The sequence below is a fragment of the Sciurus carolinensis genome, chromosome 7, assembly GCF_902686445.1.
Source record: "Sciurus carolinensis chromosome 7, mSciCar1.2, whole genome shotgun sequence".
Lineage (NCBI taxonomy): Eukaryota > Metazoa > Chordata > Mammalia > Rodentia > Sciuridae > Sciurus > Sciurus carolinensis.
The window spans coordinates 63,234,570-63,257,539 of record NC_062219.1 but is presented as its reverse complement, the minus strand read 5'-3'; the positions used below and the strand labels follow the sequence as shown (position 1 = coordinate 63,257,539).

General features: G+C 36.7%; 1 protein-coding gene across 9 annotated transcripts in view; it reads right to left on the bottom strand.

Annotated features, from left to right (window-relative positions):
• Positions 1–20,361, bottom strand: part of Usp45 (ubiquitin specific peptidase 45) — an 81,404-nt gene extending 61,043 nt beyond the window's left edge. For 4 of the 9 annotated variants that reach the window (XM_047559395.1, XM_047559401.1, XM_047559402.1 and 1 more), the window contains exons 1-6: positions 20,328–20,351; positions 17,622–17,774; positions 14,019–14,127; positions 9,154–9,326; positions 7,737–7,840; positions 3,180–3,280 (exon numbers count right to left, since the gene is read on the bottom strand). In XM_047559395.1, the coding sequence (XP_047415351.1) occupies positions 3,180–3,280; positions 7,737–7,840; positions 9,154–9,326; positions 14,019–14,118 (478 nt within the window). In that variant the 5' untranslated portion in view covers positions 14,119–14,127; positions 17,622–17,774; positions 20,328–20,351. Of the gene's footprint in view, positions 1–3,179; positions 3,281–7,736; positions 7,841–9,153; positions 9,327–14,018; positions 14,128–17,621; positions 17,775–19,649; positions 19,710–19,998; positions 20,067–20,327 lie in introns of those variants that run through there. The other 5 variants (XM_047559400.1, XM_047559403.1, XM_047559396.1 and 2 more) reach the window with 4 other exon arrangements.
• Positions 20,362–22,970: the final 2,609 nt, after the last annotated feature.

Genomic DNA, 22,970 nt, shown 5'->3' with positions numbered 1-22,970 from the left:
ATTGGAGATACAAAGGAGATACAACTGGCAACCATATTTTTCCTATTTGGCAATCATATTTCTATATAACTTTTCAGTTTCAGTTCAGTCTGCTTCAAAGGCATCTCATGCTTATCATGTTCACTCACTCCCACTTACCCAGTTGCTCAATCAAAATCCTGAGGTTTGGACTTAATTCCTCCCACTCTCCCTCACCTACTACATCTAACCCAACCACTTTCCACCACAGCTTCTACTAGTTTTTCACTTGCCCTATTATATAGCCTCCTTTAACATGCTTAATGATCTCCTCACCTGTTATGGTTTGGATATGAGCTCGTGTGTAAGACAATGCAAGGTTTGGAGGAGAAATGATTGTGTTACAGCCTTAACCTAATCAGTGAATTAATCCATGGTGGGAATAACTGAGTGGTAACTGGAGGCAGAAAGGCTGGAGGAAGTGGTTCATTAGGGGCACAGCTATGCGATACATATTTTGTATCTGGAGAGTGGAGTCTCTCTCTCTGCTTCTGATCATCATGAGAGCTACTTTCCTCTGCTACACTCTTCTGCCATGGTGTTCTGCCTTACCTCGAGCCCCAAGGAATGGAGCCAGCCTTCTATGGACTAAGGCCTCTAAGACCGTGAGCTCCTAAATAAACTTTTCCTCCTCTACAGTTGTTCTGGTCCAGTCTTTAAGTTACAGCAGTGAAAAAGCTGCCTGAAATGCCACCCCAGACCCACTCAACTACCTACAGTCTATCTCCATACAGTAATCAGTTATCTTTATTATTTTGGTAAGGGGAGGATTAAACCCAGAGGCACTCTAACACTGAGCTACACTCCTACCCCTTTTTATTTTGAGACAGTCTTGCTAAGTTTCCGGAGGCTGATACCGCCCATTTACCGGTGACGAGTTCTGTTCCCTCTAATGTTGAAGTTTGAACACTAGAGAAGCTCTCCAAGGCAAGCATATTAAGCAGGTTTTATTTAAAAGTAGTAATAATTCAGGCTTCTCCCGAGGGGGAGAAGGGGGCCATGGCTGATGTTCTAGAATCCCAAGAAGTGAGCGCACCCTACATCTTTTGAGAAGCGGATGGGGCACCGGGAGGGCCAAAGTGATTAAGCCAGGCAAGGGCCTAGGGGGCATTAATTAGCAGCTCCTTCCCTGCAGTCCTTGATAAGGGCAGGTAAATTTGGTAATCAATGGGCTCCGGAGATCCTTGACATTCCATTCTTCCAGGGGCAATCTCCAACTTCCAGAAGCAGATGGCTTTCATGGCCTCCATTTCCTCTATCTGACCTGATCCCCTACTTCTACACTAACTGCCTGTCCCCAATTCTGGCTTCAAGGCTAGTCTTAAACTTGTGATCCTCCTGCCTCAGACTCCTGAGTCAGTGGAATTACAGGCATCTGCCACTACACCCAGGTTTTTTGAATGTAGCTGAGTCGCGGAAGGGGGAGTAAAACGCTTAAATAACTTACATTATACTTTCAATTCAATAAATATTCTTTATCATGAAATCCCTTACAGTATCTTTCATGACCAGATCACCTACCTATAATTAACTCATTCTCTCCTAATAAACTACATTTCAGCCACATTAGCCTCTCGTGATCATTGTGATTAATGGATTATTACACGTCTCTGCAAATCCTTCCATTGTAGCTCTTACCAGAAGTTATATATTTGTTTTTTTTTTTTCCCTCCCTCACTATACTCTAAACCCCAAGACAGGAAGATAAGACGATTTTTCTTTCACTACTAGATGCTAAGTAAGTATAATATCTGGCATGTTGAAGGCACTATTTTCAGATGGAAAAACTGGTTCCCTAAACATTTTTAATTTATATGAACTTATATGTTAATTTTATGTTAGGTAACATATAATTAACAAAGTATATGCTAATACATTACTGTCTCATAGTAAAGGATTTGGGAGGCCTTTGTTCCAGTTTCCTGGCAAGTACCCTTTAAATCTTTGGAATTTCCAACAATGAAAGGGGTGCTTGTTATTCAGGGTGAGACCCTGGGACTACAGTTAATGTTTAATGTTAACAAAGTGACTCACTGAATTACCTAGATAGTTTATGCTAAAGAAATGACTGGGATGGGACCTGTGCCTGCCAGAAGGAAAAAAAAAAAAAAAAAAAAAAACATGATTAGCTGGTTGGGGTACTGGAGACTGAATTAAATCCAAGAGGCCAGTGACTCGATTGTGCCTAAATAATGAAACCCCAGAAACTCAACACCAAAACTCCAGTGAGCTTCCTTGGTTAACAAAATTCTGCATATTATTACATAACTGGGTTTGGGGCCGGTGTGCATATTGGGGGGGGTGTGCACCCTCACTCAGAAGCTTCATATATGGGACTCTCCCAAACCTTGGCCTATGTCTCTCTTGGCTGAATTTTTTTGCTATAATAAAACTACAATTATAGTATAGCACTTTTCTGAGCTATCTGAATTATTATAGCAAATTATTAAATCTGAAGACATAGTGCAAAACCCCCAAATTTGTAGCTAGTTAGAAATGCAATGGCCTGGAAACCCTTGAGCTTTCTAGTGTCTGAAGTGAGGGTAGTATTATGGACAACATGAGCCCATAGCTAAAGTCTGGCCTACCTCCAGGTGGTTAGTATCAAAACTGTACTGCAATTATGTAGCAAATAATAAGATATCATTTCATAAGTATGAATTAAGGACTATGCAAGTGTTTGTACATACATTATTTCTATATCTTTACCAAATATCTCTAAGGCTCACAACAACCCCATAAGGCAGGATTATCATTCTAATCTTGTAGTAAGAAAACTAAAGAGTAGAAGCCACAGATTAAGTTGGGGAGTCCAAAATTTGGGACTATCTGATTTAAAAACCCATGACCTAATCACTATATACTTCAGCTTCTAAGATTGGTTTTATAAACACTTACAATATAACATAAGAGCTAGGAATATAACTCAATGCTAAAGTGCTTGCTTACCATGCATGAGGCCCTGAGTTCAATCCCTTGTACAAAAAAAGGTAATATTATGAGCTTGCCACCTAAGAATATATGACATAACATCTTTACTCAAATTATAGGCTGAGACCTTACAGTGAAATCTTAAGATATCTTTATGAATATTATAGACGTTTTATATTAAGTATGAAATATATTTTAATACACATTCCTTTAGGAATTGCTTAACTTACTTGTTTGTGTTTTAGAAACATGTTTCTGGAGAAAATCAACTATCTGAACCAAAACCTTCTTATTACAATGCGTTGATAATTTTTCATCACACTCATAACACCTGAAAAAATAATAAAATTTAAGCAAATATTATGAAAGTACCCTTTAATAATTTTGCACATAGGTAACACAGTTGATATTTGATCACTTTTGTCTTTAAATTACATGGGAGGGAATATAAAGGGGAAAGCGCTTTATTAGGTAAGTCTAGTGACAGGACAGTTCATACAGAGCCTCAGAGTTGACATAAAAGTTTTACAGGAACAGAGTATGGCTCAGTGATAGAGGACTTGCTTCGCATGCTCAAGAGACCTTGGGTTCAATCCCCTGCACCTCAAAAAAAGAAAAAAAGTAAGTCTGATAGTTTTTCTTCTGTGTAATGAAATGTTATGAGGATATTTTAAGTAGAGTAGTACTATGAACTATATTTTTAAAACTTCAATTCAACTAATGTGATAAACTAAATTGGAGGGCACTAAGAATAGCAACAGATCAGTATAGTAACATGAATCTGGAAAGAAATGGACATACTTCATTATGTATATTTTGAGGCAGAAACAGTAATGAATTGGACATAAAGGATGCGGAAGAGGTTAAATATCAAAATAACTTGGCTGGAGTTGTGGTTCAGTGGTAGAGCACTTGCCTAGCATGTATGAGGCACTGGGCTTGATTCTTAGCACCACATATAAATAAATGAATAAAATAAAGGTCCATGAACATCTTTAAAAAATATCAAAATAACTACCATAGGAAGGGAGAAGCAGTCAAGGATGTGTTAGTGATTCTTGGACCAATTTTGCTCCCTAGGGAATATTTTCCAATGTTTAGAGAGATTTTTGGTTATCTCCAGGCTGCTACTGGCCTCTGGGCAGGTAGGAGACAGAAATGTTGCTAAACATCCTATAAGGTAGAGGATAGGACAACAAAGAATTGATCACAACAATGAACAACAAAGAATTATCAGTCCAAAAGACAATAGCACTGAGACTGAGAAATCCCGATCTAAATAAAATAAAACTTGCTGTGAATTGAAAACATTTAAAGGCAGGTAATAGGTATAGAGGAATTCATGATACCATTTTCGTCTACTTTTGTTAAAAGGTTAAAAAATAAAATAAGAAAAGGACAAAATAATTACTAGGTTTCTAGCTTGATTACCAAGTTATGGGGCACTACTTAAAGATATGAGAAAGATAAAACTTTTTAAGTTTGGGGGCTTACTTGAAGGTAAGGAATTGGGGAAGAGATTTTTAAAAGCACGTTCCATTTCAGAAAACTCTCCTCAATTGTTTATTCATTAGTGCCTAAGGCATTAAGATGTTTCTTCTTTATATTACCCTTACCTGTTTCCTTTATTTTCATGGATCCAATGATCAAATAAGAGTATGTGTATGAAACTGTTTTATAAATATAATGGGTTATACCAAACATTATACTTAATGCATTCAAAATTCAGTTTTTACTGAGTGTCTACTCTACTACTAAAACAGAGAGAGAGAAATCACAGCAAACATTCCTAAAAACATTATCTTCCAATAAACCATGAAGGAATTTAAAAAATCGAATTATAGTTGCAAAGCTTATGCTATATAATATACCCAATATTTATTCATTTAACTACTGTCAAAAATAACAAAATATAAAATGTGCTCATTTGCCAAGGTAAAGAAATTTTCACTGATATTGCAATTTGTTTTACTTGTTATATAATATATTAACTTTGAGCGTGCACTAAAAAAAAGGCAAATAAATAAAGTCAACATGGGCTGGGTGTGGTGACACACACCCAGAATCCTGGCAACTATGGAAGCTAAGGGAAGAGGACTGCAAGTTCAAGGGCAACCTAGCAACTTCGTGGGCCTCTAAGTACTTGGTAAGACCCTATATTGAAGTAAAAAATAAAAACGGCTAGGCTTGTGATTCAGTGGTAAAGCATCCCTGGGTTGAATTGCCAGTACCCCCCCCAAAAAGTCAAGATGATACAGTGAATTGGAGAAAAGAAGAGAGTTCAGAATAATTTAATTCTAGTTTCTATTAAAAATAACCCAAACATTTTAAATTGAGCACCTACTATATGACAGGGTCTATTCTAAATGTGCATGCATTATCTGACTTAATGCCTCATAAAATCACAAAAGAATTACTTTTTAAAATAGCTTATCTTCATATATTTTCTTTTTACAGATAAAGTGAGATAGGAGAATTCAAATCAGTAATGTAACAGTACGAGGAAAATATTCCTTCAACAAAATTTTGAGTACTCTAAATGTTTATATGTTAACTTTAAGTACTGCTTTTTACCTCTGTTTAGGCTTCAGAGACACCAATCAAAAAAAAAATACAGAACCCTGATTCAATAGGTCTTACTTAAGAGAGGTCCACTGGCACCTACAGATTTTTCAAAACCATCCTGTGTGATTCTGATGTGAAATAAGAACCACTGTGCTTAAAGTAGTATTACATCCACTGTCTAGCAACCTTAACCTTGTTAGCCATAATTAAATTACCAAATCTGTGATTTACCTTTTCTTTTTATACAGCTCAGATTTTTTCTCTAATTCAGGTTGGTTTTCCTTCTAATCCAAACTAGTGAAGTATTCTACTGAAATCATTGTTTTTTATTGCTTAAGAATTAGAAAAACTAAAATACACATTTAAATTCCTATAATTGTATTTGACAAACTTGAATATCTTCTTTTCATAGGAAACAACTCTACAGATTCCTAAATATGAGTTTAGTTATTTTCATTATAAAGGTAACACACTCAAAAAACTGAATAAATTCAGCATCCTTATAACTCTTTGTAACTATAAAAACAAACTGGATAAATATAAAAATGAAATTACAAAACCAAATAAATTAAAGCACTAATTTATTATGCTGTCTTTTTTGCTAAAAATTGAAAATCAAAATTCATATCATAAGATCAAAGACTTACAACAGAGATTCTCCAGCAGATTAATTTGAGCCTATTCTACCAATTCTCCTGGCAACTTTTTTTAAAATTTCAGTGGTTCTCAAACTGGGGTTTCAAGACCAGCAGCATTGGCAACATTTAGGAATTTGCTGGGCATGCAAACTCTCAGGTCCCACCCCAGAACTACGAAATCACAATCTCTAGGCTTGAGATCCAGCAATCTGTCTTAACAAATCTTCCAGGTGATTCAGAGGCATCTCACAATGTGAGACAACCACAGTAAAATCTTTATTTAGCAGCAATACTATGACATCAACCCCTTGTCCCTTGACTTCACTGCATCATTTACATGCTAAGTTCTCTCTGCTCTTTCCTCAAACTACCAACAACAACAACAACAAAAACTTATAAATGCAGCAAACACCAAACCCCTGTATTAAATTATAGGATGATGATCTATTCCATGAGCCAAAATATCCTTGTATTAATTTTAGAATCCTAAAAAGAAACATAAGTTAAAATGTTTGTCTTAAAACTTGAAAACTCCAGAAAATTCATTCAAGGAACCCTGAGTCTACAGACTCCAGTTAGAAGATTATTGTTGTAAAATATAGAGAAAATGTTTCAAGGCCGTATCTTCTTATACCACTAAAACAGTATAGTATGCTGGTAACACATTAGGGAATAAAGAGACTTGTTTAAGTGCCTACATTTTTACTTTGTAAGCATAAAAAAAGTAAACGATACTGTTTCTTTACACATGATATGAGGAAACTGAATTAGGTCGTCTATCAGGGTTAAGTAGCAGAATCGCCTGAGAAGTTTTTATAAATCACTTATGCTCAGGCTTTCCCTACAGAGACTCACCAAATCACCTGGACTGCTTGAAGTAACTTCCTTCACTAAAACTCCGGAATTCTGTAACAAGTTGATGATGAAAAATCAACCAGACAGAATTTTCCTTTATCATACAAAGGAAATGTTAGAGAAAAGTAGGGGAAAACTAGATTTTTTTTTTTCCCCTCACTTAACTTTTAGGTTCATGGGTAACAGTGATTTTCTAAAATTATCCTATAAACTAGGCATGGTGGAACATGCCTGTAATCTCACCTACTCAAGAGGCTGAGAGAGGAGGATCTCGAGTTCCAGGCCAGCCTGGGCAATCAAGCAAGACTCTGTCTCAAAATAAAATTTTTAAAAAGGGGGAGGTAGGACTGGGGTCGTGGCTCAGTGGTAGAGCACTTGCCTAGCATGTGTGAGGCACTGGGTTTGATTCTCAGCACCACATAAAAAATAAATAAATAAAATAAAGGTCCATTAAAAAAAAAAGTTCATGCTCTTTAAAAAAAAAAAAAAAAGGGCGGGGGTAAGGTAGCTCAGTGGTAGAGCCCTTGCCTAGCATGAGCAAGGCCCTGGGTTCAACTCCTAGCCCTGCTCCCAAAAAACAAAAAATTCTAGAGATTGTGTTCAGGTTTAAAAAGCATACATGGGTATAACATCTTTATTTTACCTTATAAAGTTCAAAGAAAAAGATCTTTTTTTGTGTTTTTTTGTTTGTTAGTTTGTTTACAGAAGCGCTAACAAAATTTAACTTACCATATAATCCATGTGCTCAGACTAATTATAATACAATGGGACTCTGCTCTGAAATTCTTGAAGTGCTTCAGTGAGTGCTGGCTTTCTGAATTTTGACCACATCCCTGAAGATGAACAGAATACTATTTGTACAAATATTTATACATAAGCTTGTTTTGAATTAGTCAAAACTTAAATTGTACTAAAAAATACAAAAAAATATTTATTTTAAATTCCAAGGAAGAGGGAACTGTTTCAGAAAGCAATACAGATTCTTATTAAATTTTTGTTGAGACTAATTTACTTTTCATGATATAGTGTTTACCTAAAACAATCAAAAGCAAAGTTAATTTCCCTACCATTTAGAAATTTGTATGTTGTCTTACATAGTGTGAGACATGGATCATCCTGGTAGACCAGTAGTGTCCCTCCCCTATATTATATCATATCATATCATTTCATATCATGTCATTATATTGTATTTCCTAATCCTGTATACATTTCCACCCCAGCCCCCACTGAGAACTAATGAGACAGACTAAACATAATAATTTCCTTCACTTAGATAAGTAAAGAAATGAAATACTATAAATCTGGCTAACATAACTTGAGAGGGAGTCAAGTCTGATGGACATTTCTGGGGAAGTCATACATATGTTTAAAAGGAAAGGGATAAGCTGGGTGTGGTGACACATGCCTATAATCCAAGTAACTCAATGGGACTTAGTCAAAGCCGGTCTCAGCAATTTAGCACTGGCCCTAAGCAATTCAGTGAGACCCTCTCTCAAAATAAAATACAAAAAGGGCTGGGGATGTGACTCAGTGGTAAAGCACCCCTGGGTTCAATCCCTGGTACCAAAAAAATAAAAAATAAAAAAAGGAAAAGGAATATACTCTTTCCCCTTCTTTATGGGCTTTGGTGATCTCAATGTGATAAATAATGTCTAAAGCATCTTCATTCATCCTGAAACTATGAAATTGGAGACAGCACAGCAGAAAAATAGAAGCAGAAAAATAATTTTTCTCTTGAATTAACTAACCCTGAAGTGGCCCTACTTCTGAACTTCTATTCGAGATAATAAAGATTCTCCTTTTTTTAAGTACACATTTTTAATTTCATTAGAAAATTCCTTTATTATAGATAACAGTAACTTTTAAACTTCTAGATATCCTAAAGTTATCTAAACTTTTGAAAAAAAGCAGAATAATCATTTTTGAGAGAGAAAAATGAATCTAAAAAATTGGACCCTTTTTCCTATGTAACAACAAAAGGTTAAAAGATAAAAAGGTCCAGAAATAAGTACTGCAGGTGAATGAGATTCCCTTTTCAAGTATTTATGAACCACATCATTATTTTCTGATGTTTTACTTAAAGCATTTCCAAGTTCACTTCTGGAGAGTTTCAATCTAAATATGGGATAAGTCTTCCTTTTCTTACCTGAAAACCACACTTGAGGCACAACCAAGTATCTGAAGAAAGTACTGGCTGTCCTTCATAGAATCTTCTTTCTTTTAAACATTCTGAACAAACTGACCACAGATTCTCAGCTACTGTTCTCTTCACATGATTCACGCTAACAGCATGACTTACATGTTGGCAAGTTAAACCTACTGAACAAGATAAAACAAAATGTGAACTTTTTTTTTTTTTTTAATACTGTTGCTGTCTTTAGGAAGCAAAAGTCCATAGCATTAAAATGCTATTTACTAAAAAGCATAGGGATTCAAAAATGAAATAAATCAAAAGAATACATGTTACACAAATTCATTTATATTACATCCATGAGCTAATAACTAGGGAGTTGAACAGATTAGAAAATATGGACAGAGGCTGTAGGTACAAATGGGTAACACACAGGGTGGTGGTGAGGGTGGTAGAGTCAAATTCCTTAAAATATGCAAAGTTCCACGTGTAATAAAACTGCAGACACACACACACACATGCATCATCTGGTAAAATCTGAATAATCTAAGGATTATACAACTGGTTTTGATACTGTACTACAGCAATGCAAGATGTTATCAGGGAAGGCTGGATGACAGATGAATGGGACCTCACTGTATGTTATGGTTTGGATGTGAGATGTCCCCCAAAAGCTCATGTGTGAGACAATGAAAGAAGATTTAGAGAAGAAATGACTGGGTTACAAGTGCCTTAACCCAATCAGTGAACTAATCACCTAATGGGATTAACTGAGTGGTAACTGAAGGCAGGTGGGGTATGGCTGGAGTAGGTGGTGCTTTGGGGCATATATTTGTATCTGGCAAGTGGGGATCTCTCTCTCTGCTTCCTGATCATCATGTGAGCTGCTTCCCTCTGCCACACTTTTCCACATGTTTTCTGCCTCACCTTAAGCCCCAAGGAATGGAACCAGCTGTCTATGGACTAAGACCTCTGAAACTGTGAGCCCCCAAATACACTTTTCCTCCTCTATAATTGTTCTGGTTGGGTCTTTAAGTCACAGCAGTGAAATAGCTGACTAAAACACTGTATTTCTTTGTGCCTTCCTACAAATTTAAAATTAGTTAAAAAATAAAAACAAAGTTAAGGAGATTATTTATTGAATGGCTACTATGTGTCAAGCGTTTTTAATGTACAGGGATTGGAGGTGTAGCTCAGTGACAGCTTAGCATGTGCCAGGCCCTGGGCTCAATTCCTGGCACCAAAAAAGAGGGCTGGGGATGTAGTTCAGTGGTACAGCACTTGCCTAGCATACACAAAGCCCGGGTTGATCCCTAGCATTGTCCCCCCCCACCAAAAAAAGATACATATATATAAAATCATTTTATATATATTAGCTTTGCTATGTTGCTATTTTCATCATTGTTGGGAAAATGAAGAGGAGCAATGTTATAATTTAAAGAACCCATAATTCTTAGGATTCTCCATAAGAATAATCTCAAATAACAAATTATTTGATCATTGTTCCCTAATGATCCTTTATAACAGCTTCTAATGTGTGCTCTGTTTGGAGCTATATGGTCAAAACTAGGCAAACAGATTTTTAAGTCTTCAAATAACTACATTCTTCTCCCAAGGGCAGTTACACTTCCATTTCTCTCAAATACCTGAACACTCCACCTCAGATATTCATACATCAATAATATAACCACCTACCAAAATCATAAAAGAGGGCTAGGGTTATAGCTCAGTTGGTAGAGTGCTTGCCTTGGAAGCACAAGGCCCTGAGTTCAATCCCCAGCACCGCAAAAAAAAAAAAAAAAATCAAAAAAGAAAGAGACTAAGTAACTCAAAAAGGAAAAACAGGAATGTGTGCATTTCAATTTTCTCCACTGTCCTTTCTAAATACAAAGCATTCTTTTTTATCTACTAATTAACTAGAAAGAGGTTAGTTATGCATTAATTCTATTTCTTCCTAAAGACTAAGAATATGATAATTTATAATAAGATACAATTTTCACAAAAACCTTATGTAAATCTGAATGAAACATTAAAACTTCTAATTTTGTATCGATAGCAGGCTATAAAAACAAATATAAAAGAAGTAATTCTGAACTCAGTTGTGTCTCTCAAAAGCAAGACCCATGCCACTAAGGAAAGAATAACTTGGGGGAAGAATGATAAAAAAGCAGCATGTAAAAGATCTAAAAATGATTTACCAAATGTCATTGCTTTGTTTGAACTTCATATTTCAAATTTCTAAGGGGAAAACCATTCTACATACCTTTCTATATAATCTCTGGAATGGGAGTCAACCAGGGTACAATTTAAACATTCTCTGATTCTACTATTCAGACTTTTAAAATTGAATTGTAATGATTTCAGAGATAAATAAATTCAAAAAGAAAAGTTTCCAGGACCTAAATTAAATCCATTAGCTCTTAAATGTCTCATCCAGGGGCTGGTGGTACAGCTCCATGATAGAATGCCCTGGGTTCAATCTCCAGCATTGAATTTTCCAGCCTAAAATTTTCCTATAGTAAGTAATTGCTGTTTGAACAGTATTCACTACCTTTTCTGGGAAAAAATATGTGCAAAATTTCCTTTATTTTAATAAGTAAATTTCTTCAGTTTTCTGTAATTAGTTTCATTGTCTAATTATCTTTATTTCATCTGACAAAAAAGTCTGCTAGAGATCTATGAATATAAAATCAGATTAAAATCTAGCTGTTTTCACATTAAACAAATCAAAAGCAATAAATTGAAATCTTTGTTTTCCACTTTAAATATTAAGGAAAAAAACTACAAGAAATTCTTCCAATTTGAAAATGTTGTCATACATAAAAATGAACACATCCCCCCTTTTCTACCCAGAAGTTTTCAAAAGGCAGTAAGAATAGAAAGAAAACAGGAGACAGCTGAAGTACCAAGTCATGAATTAAGTGGAAGTGCTCCCATCTCAAAGCAGTAGGTATCAAACAGAAGTGCACATAGAAGAAAGCAGAGAGAATAATGCAGGTATAGATTTCATAGACATATGCTTCCCAGATACACAGCAAAATCTAAATAGCTATGTAGTAATAACAGTGGCAGGACTCCCCATATCCACTTTTGTTTTGAAAAGAAGCAAAAGAAGGAAATTTCTCATTTATTAAGTGAAAAATAAAAAGCAAGTCATACCTTCAGGAAATTGTATTGTCTCTATGACAGTTGGGGAGAAGAGGGATTTTAGTTCTAAAAAAAACTAAGATTGCATAACCCTCTTGGTCACAAAAAAGTAAAGGCTACATGATCTCAAAGTCAAAACTCTAGCTAGGACCAACAAAGCTCTCACCCCTGTATTACTCAAATACCTGAGATAATTAACTTACAATGATAAAAGGTTTACTTTTGCTCATGGTTCTAGAGGTTTCAATCCAAAAGCAACTGGTTTCACTGCTTTGGGCCTCTGGTAGGGGTAGAACATCATGGTGGAAGCATGTAGCAGAGCAAACTGCTCACCTCTTGAGCCAAGAAGCAAGAGAAAAGAGAATGGGCTAGGGGCCCATAGCCACTTGAGCATGTCCCTAATGACTTAAGAATCTCCCACTGCATTCCACCTCCAAAGAGTGCCACCTGGGTACCAAACTTTAATGTGCATGGACCCCTGGGGAACACTCATCCAAACCATAACACTTTCTTATAAAAATATTCTAAAACTAGCTCATCCAAGAAAAGCAACCCTACATCAAAGAATGAGTAATTAAAGAGAAATCAAAGCCACAAATTGAAAAGTCACAAAATGAGGGGCTGGGGATATAGCTCAGTTGTTATAGTGCTTGCCTTGCAAGCACAAGGCCCTAGGTTCAATACCCAGCACCACAAAAAAAAAAAAAAAAGAAAAGTCACAAAATGAAAAGGGAGAAGAAAAAGGAAAAAACAAATAGCAGAGCAATTGCTGCCATAAAATAAGAGAAACGACACTCTAGAAAAAGACGGCAAAACAATAGGAAGGAACTGGCGCAGTTCAAGAAAGAAGTAAAATAAAAACAGATAAGACCACAAAATGAAGGCTAAACTAAAAAGAACATAAGGTAAAACGAATAGTGTGGCAGACAATAAAAGGAAAAAAATAAAACAGCAAGCATAATGAAAAGGAAATTTTAAAGAATCAGAATCTGAGAAAGTGATAACTGGAAAACCAGCAAAAGAGCTAATGTAAGAATAATTAGGATCAAAGGGTGTAGCTTAGTGGAAGAGCGCTTGCCTGGCATACCTGAGGCCTGGGGTTCTACCCCAAGTACCACAAAAAAAAAAAAAAAAAAAATCAGACTTCCTTCACTACAGAAGCTACTTATCTTGAAGCACTGACATTTAAAATGGAAATGATATATTAAAACTTTAATTTTTTTAATTTTTTTTTTTAATTTTTTTATATTTTTTTGCAGTGCTGGGGATCGAACCCAGGGCCTTGTGCTTGCAAGGCAAGCACTCTACCGACTGAGCTATCGCCTCAGCCCCTAAAACTTTTTTAAATGGAGGGATGACCTGCGAGGAAATGAAGAAAATCTTCAGACATCAAAACCTAAGGCATGAGGCTATAAAGAAAACCAAGTTGTGAAGTCAGCAATCCAAAGGGTCACCATCTACCATTCTCCATTGGCTTGGAGACTTGATTTTAATAGACCATGAGAAAGGGACCAAAATAAATAAATAAATAAATAAATAAAGGCACTAATTCTTATTTACTTCATAAGCTAAACAAAATCCTAATAAAAACCCAACCAGATTACTTGGAACTAGACAATTGTAAAATTTATACAGAAAACAGTAAAAATACACTAATGAATTCATCAATTAAAAACATGCATTGTTACTTATTTTCTCCAATACCATTTGGGATGCTAGATATCATAATTTACCAGCAATGTCATCTGAAGAATCTTCATCATGAGGTATCGAAGGCCTTTTATTTCTTTTGCCTTTCTCAGATAAAGATTTGGATGGATCTTTTACCCGCATCTGTTATCACTGAAAAGATTTAAGGAAAAAAAATGAATAAACTTTAATCTTCAAAATTGAAATTTTATATATTTTTTATTTCACACATATGAAAACTGTAATGGCTTCAATTTTAATTGGTTAGTTAATCAACAGAGGAAAAGACAGGAATATCAGATAAAAATTAGAAAACCTTTATTAAGATCCCAGCTACTCAGGAGATTGAGGCAGGATGGAAAGTTTGAGGCCAGCCTCAGCAACTTAGTGAGACCCTGTTTCAAATTTTTATAAAAGGGCTGGGGATATAGCTCTATGGTAGAGTATTCACCTAGTGTGCATAAAGCCTTGGGTTTGATCCTTGCCACTGTGCACGCACTCGCGCGCGCGCACACACACACACAGAGGCAATATGTAAATGTTACATTCCATTTAACTTTCATGAACTACCTTACGGACATTTGTGTGTCCCCCCACTCTCTCATCTCATGTGTTGAAATTTAATCCCTAATGTGAGAGTACTTGATGATGAAACCTTCAGAAGATCAATGAGGTCATAAGGGTACAACCCTCAAAAAAGAGATTCCTGGGCTAGGGATATAGTTCCGTTGGTAGAGTGCCTGCCTCCAAAGTACAAGGCCCTGGGTTCAATCCCCAGCACTGAAGAAAAAAAAAAAAAAATCCCCAGCACCACACACAAAAAAAGAGAGATTCCTGCCCTTTTATGAAGCCAGAGAGCTAACCTAATATCTATGTTAGGACACAAAGAGAACATGGTCAAGACAAAGAGGTCAATTTAGTAAGACCTTCAGAAATTCAGCAAGACCCTGTCTCATAATAAAAAATTTAAAAAGGGCTGGGGATATAGCTCACTAGTAAAGCACCCTGGGTTCAATCCCCAGTACCAAAATAAATAAAATAAAAATTAAGTCACCCACAGTCTACAGTAATTTATAGCAGACTTAACTAAGACATATCCCCAGATATATGAAATCCAGGTGAATGAAAAAAGAAAGTTTTAATCAGCAAGATAAGTGCTGCTGCTGAATAATGGACAAGAAGACAGTAGGTGCTGGAATAATCAAACTGGGCCAGGAATAGAAGCTATAAGCCAAGCAAAGTCCCCTATCTCTGCTGTACTATCTGCAACTTGACTATTGAGAAAAAAATAAACTATATTTTTAAGATATCACATTTTCAAAAAATATTTTTTAGTTGTAGATGAACACAATACATTTATTTATTTATTTACTTATTTGTGGTGGTGAGACTGAACCCAGTGCCTCACACATGCTAGGCAAGTGCTCTACCACCAAGCTACAACCCCAGACCCTAAGCTACCAAATTTTTTCTTCAAACTTACTATGAAAAAATTTAAACATCAATAAAAGTTAAAAGAACAGTATAATGAATATTCGTGTACCATCTAGATTCCATATCTATTAACATTTTGCTATATTTGTTTCACTGAAATATCAATATATACACACATATGAGTATTTCTCTTTTTTTTTGGTACTGGGGATTGAACCCAGAGGCACTTAACCACTAAGTCATATCTCCAGCCTTTTTTTGTATTTCATTTAGATACAGTTTCTCACTGATTTGCTTTAGAGCCTTGCTAAGTTGCTGAGGTTGGCTTTGAAATTGCTATTTATCCTCCTGCCTCCACCTCCTGAGCCGTTGGGATTTACAGGCATATGCCATGGTGCCCAAAAGTACATTTCTTTTTTGCTGAACCATTTCAAAATAAGTTGCACAGATAATGAAAATTCACACCAAATACTTAAGCATGTATCTCTGAATAAAAAAAAAATACTCTACATAACTAGATCATTATCATATATAAGAAAATTAACACTTCTCTAATGTCATCTCCTATCCTATTCTAATTTCCTTAGTTAACCCAAAAGTGTTTTCTATAATTGGCTTTTTAAATAAGGATTCAATCGAGGCTTGTACTCTATATTACTTGTTTCTTTAGTACTTTTATACTTTATTTTCTGTATCTTTTAATCTAGAACAGTTCTTCTAACCTTTTACTTGCCTAAAACCCTGTCTTTTTAAAGAGATTAGGCTAGTGCATACAAGTCACCTTGAGGATCTTATTAAAATGTGAATTCTGATTTAATGAGTCTGGCACAAGACCTAAGATTCTGCCTAACAAGTTCCTAACTGAAGCCATTACTGGGAGTCCACACAGCACTTTTTCATTGGCAAAGTTATAGAATATCCCACCCTGAATTTGTCCCTTTCTTCATGGTATTCTTTTTTTTTTTTTTTTTTTTTTTTTTTTTTTTTTGGTGGTGCTGGGGATTGAACCCAGGGCCTGTGTGCATGTAGGGCAAGCACTCTACCCACTGTAGAGCATGTCCCCAGCCCTCCTCATGGTATTCTTTATCCCTATCACTTATTTCTTTAAAACTCAGTTAATTCTAAAGATTTGAGATACAAGCTACATATTTTTTTAAATTCTGTATTTTGGAGTCTCTGTTAGAGTGGTTAACCTAAAGCCTACCTAATATTGACCTGCTAGGTGGCTAAGCTATATTATAATTTTCATGGTTGGTTTTTAATAATCAAGGTAATGGATCTTTCAATTCAATACTAAATCCAGAATCTTTATTTTTAGTTATTTATTGCAAAACTGGGTATTGAACCCAGGGGTGCTCTACCACTGAGCTACATCTTCAGCCCTTTTTATTATTTATTTTGAGAGAGGGTCTCCCTAAATTACACAGGTTGGCCTGTGTAAACTGCATGTATCACTTCCATGTGGAAACTTTTTTTTTGTAGTTTTACTTTTTTTTTTTTTTTTTTTTTGTGGTGCTAGGGATTTGAACCCAGGGCCTTGTGCTTGCAAGGCAAGCACTCTACCAACTGAACTATATCTCCAGCCCCGAAACTTTTTTTTTTGGGTATTGGAACCCAATGGTGTTTAACCACTGAGTCACATCCTTAGAACCCCAACCCCTTTTAAAGTTTAGAAACAGGGTCTTGCTAAGTTGTTCAGGGCCTCACTAAGTTGCTGAGGCTGGCCTCAAACTTGTAATCCTCCTGCTTCAGTATCCCAAGTTGCTGGAATTATAGGCCTGTGCCACCATACCTAGCTCTGAATTTTATTTGTTTAATGTTTCAAATAAAAGAGCTTTCAGGTTTATCATTTTGGGGACATTATTTTTATTTATTTATTTATCTATTTGTTTTTGTGTGTGTGTGTTGCTGGGGATTGAACACAGGGTCTTCTGCATGCAAGGCAAGCACTCTAGCCACTGAGCTATATCCCCAGCCCTGTGGACATTATTTTTTTTTTGGTAGTGCTAGAAATGGAACTCCGGACCTCATGCATGCTGAGCACAGGTTCAACCTCCCAGTTAAAGGCCATTTATTTAAATACAAGAATCATCACTATTGAATCAAATTGTACCACATTAAGGGCTTTATTCAGGATTACAGAAAAGTATAGTCTCTGAGTTCCTTGACCACCTCATCTTTAAGTACCTTCTCTACTTTCCCCATCTACTTACACCTTCAGTTCCACCTTCCAAATTTCCTGATTTTCCCTTCTCTGATCACAATTTCCCAGTTCTTCCAACTTGCTTGATCGGTCACTCCTATTCTCCTTTTGTGTCCATGCTGGCAAGAGGCAGCATCTCAGCAAATGCTTCCTTCCATAATTCCTACAGATGGGGAAAAGGCTGAAGTAGCAAATGGAGAACTGGTTCTTAAAGCTCCATTAGGAATCTACACATCACATTTGCTCATATTTCACTGACCAAAACAAGTCACACGGCTACATTTAACTTGAAGTGGAAAAGAATGGGTGGGTGTGTGCAAACCCTACCAGGTACCAAGAGGTGAACCAGCATATTTGTATACAGCCTTAATCACTACACCATCACCCCTCTGGCAGAACCCAATCCTAAATGAACCTAATTAATCATTTTATTTATGTCTGAAGAAAGTTTCAGAAGAAAGCAGACTGGATCTACCATTATCCACTACATCTTTTAATTAATTTACATCCTCTCCACACAATCATTTCAAACCTTTTTCACTATCCTTAAACCTCCAACTCCTCCACCTCCTCACTCACTTATCAAAAAATGACCTAGTCTTCAAATTTATTGAGGTAATAGAGAGACAATCAGATGGCAAAACTCCCAGTTTCTACCCCGAAATTTACAAACCTGCCTCTATCAATTTTAATTTGATGTCCTGAAGAGACAGGTATTACTAACAGAATCTAGGAAAAATGGCTCATGAGAAATGGTTGTTTTTCTTCCCTGTTACAGAAAAACTTTTTTTTTTTTTGTACCAGGGATTGAACTCAGGGGCACTTGACCACTGAGCCACATCCCCAGTCCTATTTTGTATTTTATTAAAATTCAGGTTTCACTGAGTTGCTTAGTGCCTGGCTTTTGCTGAGGCTGGCTTTGAACTCTCAATCCTCCTGCCTCAGCCTCTGAAGCTGCTGGGATTTCAGGCATGCACTACTGAGTCCAGCTCACAGATAAACTCTTGATAAAGAACATTAACATACAGATAATCTGGCAAAATAATACACAGAACCAGACATTTGACCTAGAATTTGTAAAAACTTGTGACTTTTAAAAAACATTCAAACTTAAGTTGGCAACAGAAAGACAATATCTGATTATTTTTCTTACATGTGATGTCTAAACATAATCATTTGGTACAGTAACTCACAAAATAGCAATTTTATGTCATTTCTTTCCCAATTTTGATTTAAAGGGCTGGGGATGTAGCTCAGTGTAGAGCACCCTGGGTGCAATGCTGAGTTTTGCAATAAATAAAAGTAAAAAGAGAATTAAAATCCAATTATAAGAGCTTTAAATATTAATAGCATCAGAACTGGCAATGGCCAAGACCCCCTCCTCCCATATTTGGAGAGTTAACAGAAGGATTCATAGGGCTCAGCATATTATTATATTCAGCACTGACATTTATCACAGCAATGGTGTATGAATATACAATCTGATCATAATGGGAAAAGACACAGGTGGGGTCTGGAGGAATCATTGGTAGGCTTCCTTATGTTCTCTCCCTCCCAGGACACATCAAACATACTCCTCCAACAAGGAATATGCAGCAACATATAGCTAATGCTTCTGTCCAGAGAGCACTTTAGAGACTTGGAGCATAGGATTTTTATGGAAGCTGGTAATTTGGGCACGAAACACACCGTTCAGCATAAATTAACTGTTCTCAGGTCTGATCACTCCTAAATCAAAGTCCCCAGATGCCAACCAAGGGCCAAAGTAACCAAGCAGGACCTTGAAAGAATAGCAATTTCAGGTGTTTTGTTAACTCTTCAGCACAAACTGGTTCTAGTCATTTTTCTAATGTAGTTTTCCAAACGTCAAACTTTACAGTTTTCGACTTCAGCATCATTTTACACCTGTCTTTTCTTTAACATAGGATGTGCAACTAACTTGTTTGAAAAATTTTTGTTTTTAAACAGTCTATGCAAATGAAAGTCTATATTCTTAAAAAAAAAAAAAAAAAAAAAAAAAAAAAAAAAAAAAGCCCACCTATTTTTGGGTTTGTTATTTTCCAGGTTGAGAGTAAGATGAATGAGACACGATTTCCTTTTAAATGCCCAGCCTCAAAAAGATGAACAGGACAATTTGCTGTGCGGTAGGCTCAATCCTAAACATTTCATATTCAACCTACTTAATCCTTACAACTATTTTCAGATACGATACTATTCTTTTCGCCATTCTACGCTTGAGAAAGAGGAGTAAGTGACTTGCAGAAGTCCTAGAGCCAATAACTGGATAGAGATGTGGATTTAGGCAGTGTGACTCCACAGCCCCTAATGCACTATGTTGCCAGAAAGTCGTGGTTAGACATGCTTCCTACAGTCACTAACAAACGCACCCCACGTAAGTCAAGAGAAACTATGCTGAGAGGTCGCTGCAGGGAGGACGAAAGGGTGTTAGGTCGCCGCACGCGTGGGTCACCAGGAAGCATGGATGCGAGCCCCTCTCGCGCTCTGACCCCAGGCTCCTCCCGCCGCCGCCCAGACACCAAGCGGGCCAGGCTTCGCTCACACGCCCGCGGTGACTGCCCGGGTATACCGGGAGTCGGGAAAGGGAGTGAACATGGGGAGCCTGTTTTGGGGGCCACCCGCCGCCCACCCGCCGGCCTGGGTAGCCTAAGCGAAAACAGACAAGCTGCGGCGACCCCACGCCATCTCTCCAACTCACCCCGCCCGACCGGGCCGCCGCAGCTACAACCAGGAGTGACTGCGCCTGCGCGGCCGACCTGCGAGCCGGCAGAGGCGGAGCCTGGTGCCCCGACTGCCCCGCCCGGGAGGGTCGAAAGGACAAGCGAGGTGGAGGGGCGGGGCCGACTCGGGTCGCGCCTGCGTTCCGTACTTCCACAGAGCTGCTTGGATGGGAGACTGGCGGCGAGTGAGTAACGCAAGACTTTCCCATAGTAACGGTCCCGTAGTTACTGGACGCCCTCTCGGACAGGCCCTGACCTCCTTCCATCACCCTCCTCTGAACTCTAAAGTCAGCTGGCATTCATCGTGTATCACTTTGCATTTTTTTAATGACTGTTCTGGAACCCGTTTGTGTTCTTGCTTTCTAACTGTACCGTACTTTTCTTGATCTACACCTGTACTTTTCTTCAAAGCCGGATTATCTATTAAAGTGGCCCGCATCTTGGTTTGAAATTTTTTGATAGATATTCTAAATTTCAACACTGGTTGATAGACTCTAGAAATCTTACACAAGGACAAGGTGGGGCCTAATGAATAGTTTTGGGGTTAGAAATTTTAAAATACCAGAGTTAGGCCCCAGAAGTCTGATTTTACCTTAAAACTCTAATTTTTCTTATTTCCATGTGGAAACTTAGCAAAAAAGGTTGCCGTTTTCCAAATAAGAAGGGGTTGTGTTGTGATTTTTGAGACAAAATTGTCTTCATAAATCAAGTTTCATATATATGTATATATATATATATTTTTTTTTTTTTTTTCAGTGCTGAGGATTGAACCCAAGGCCTTGTGCTTGTGAGGCAAGCACTCTACCAACTGAGCTATATTCCCAGCCCATTTTTCATATATTTTAAAATTGGATTTGACCTACAGCAGAAAAAAAGACATGCAAATTTGAGCAGATCTAAATGATCTGCATCCAAAGTACACTGCAATTTTTTTTCCCATATCACTTGGAACCAATTTAAAGTAAAAAAGGAATGGAATTAGAATATGAAGATTTAGGTTCTCTTCCTAAGAAAAAGAAATTTAGGAATCATGTAGACCATCATATTTGAAAGCTCTCTTGATTTTCAGATGTACCATTAACATGACCTTCAGAGATTGCAACCTCCATACAACTTGGCATGAGTTAGGAAAAATTATCTGACAGTTTTTATTTCTGATGTTCTTCAAATTATATATCTTTTCCCTTAATTGAAGTAAAATTCACTATTTGGTAGATTCTTCAAAGAAAATAAATCATTTGTAAATGTTATGCAGTAGGTATATTTTTGGTACTGTTACAATGAAATGTCAAAAGGACAAATAAAAATATACAGTCACATAATATCATCAGTGAGGGTTTTTTGTTTGTTTGTTTGTTTTTGTATTTTTTTGTAGTACTGGATAGGGAACACAAGGTGGTCTACCACTGAGCTGGTTCCCAGCACTTCTTATTTTGAGACAGGGTCCCACTGAGTTGCCAAGGCTGGCCTCAAACTTGTAATCCTGCCTCAGCCTTCTGACTATCTGGGATTACACATGATGTGTATTTTTCAAATAATGCTAAACATCATAGTTTTACCATCCCTGTTTTGTCTGGAAATGTGTGAAATACTTTATAAACTAGAGACCATCTCTTTCTCTGCTTCTTCAAAGGAGATGGAACCCAGGGACACCCTACTGAGCTATATCTCCAGTCCTTTAAATTTTTTATTTTGAGACAGAGTTCTTCTAAATTGTCCAGGGGTGGCCTTGGACTTGAAATCTTCCTGCCTCAGCCTCCCAAGTTGCTGGGATTACAGGCATGCACCACCATACCCAGCACATTCTTTATTGCAAAAATAATACATGCTATTTTAGCCAAGTATAAAGTTCTGCATCTTCTCTTCCTACCAATAGTCCCATTTCCTCTTTTAAGAGGTAATATTTCCTTTCTTCTGTATTATGTTCTCTATAGTTTCAAAAACTTTCTTGGTATATACAATATGTATTTGTACATATTTATAGTTTTCTATGACAACCTTTTGTGGAAAGAGAATACACCCAGATTACAGTCTACATCTGTTTTACAACGTGATTTTTTTTTTCCACTTGACAGTATACATTGGACAGAATTTCACATTAACCTCATTTTTTTGACTAGTTGCTTAGGACTGTAGTGAATGGGTGTATAATTTTTTTTAATCAGTCCCTCACTCGTGTACATATATCTTTGCCTACTTGTGCAAATGTTTTCACTAGATAAACTATTAGCAGTGGAAATGCTGAGTCACTATATGTTCATTTTAAGTTTGGGTAGAAATTATTTTTAAAAAGTCCCATGAAAGGCTATACATTTTCTAATTCTTCATTTTATTTGTCTGTTATATGGGGACTTGAAGTAGATTTAGAAAAAAGTAGGAAAAACCGCAAATCTTTTAAAAATCCCCTCCATTCCGATAGCCTTTCACTTGCACACGTTATGACAAAAAATGAGTTTGAGAATTAATGATTCATAACAACTCAGCATTAGATCTTTTCTAGAGGACTTAAACTACTTCTACCCTGTTAAGTCCACTTTAAGCCTCACTGACTTTCCCTGAAAGAATAACTGAGACTTATATGCCAGGGCAATTATCAAAATTCTCTTTTGAATAAGGACTTT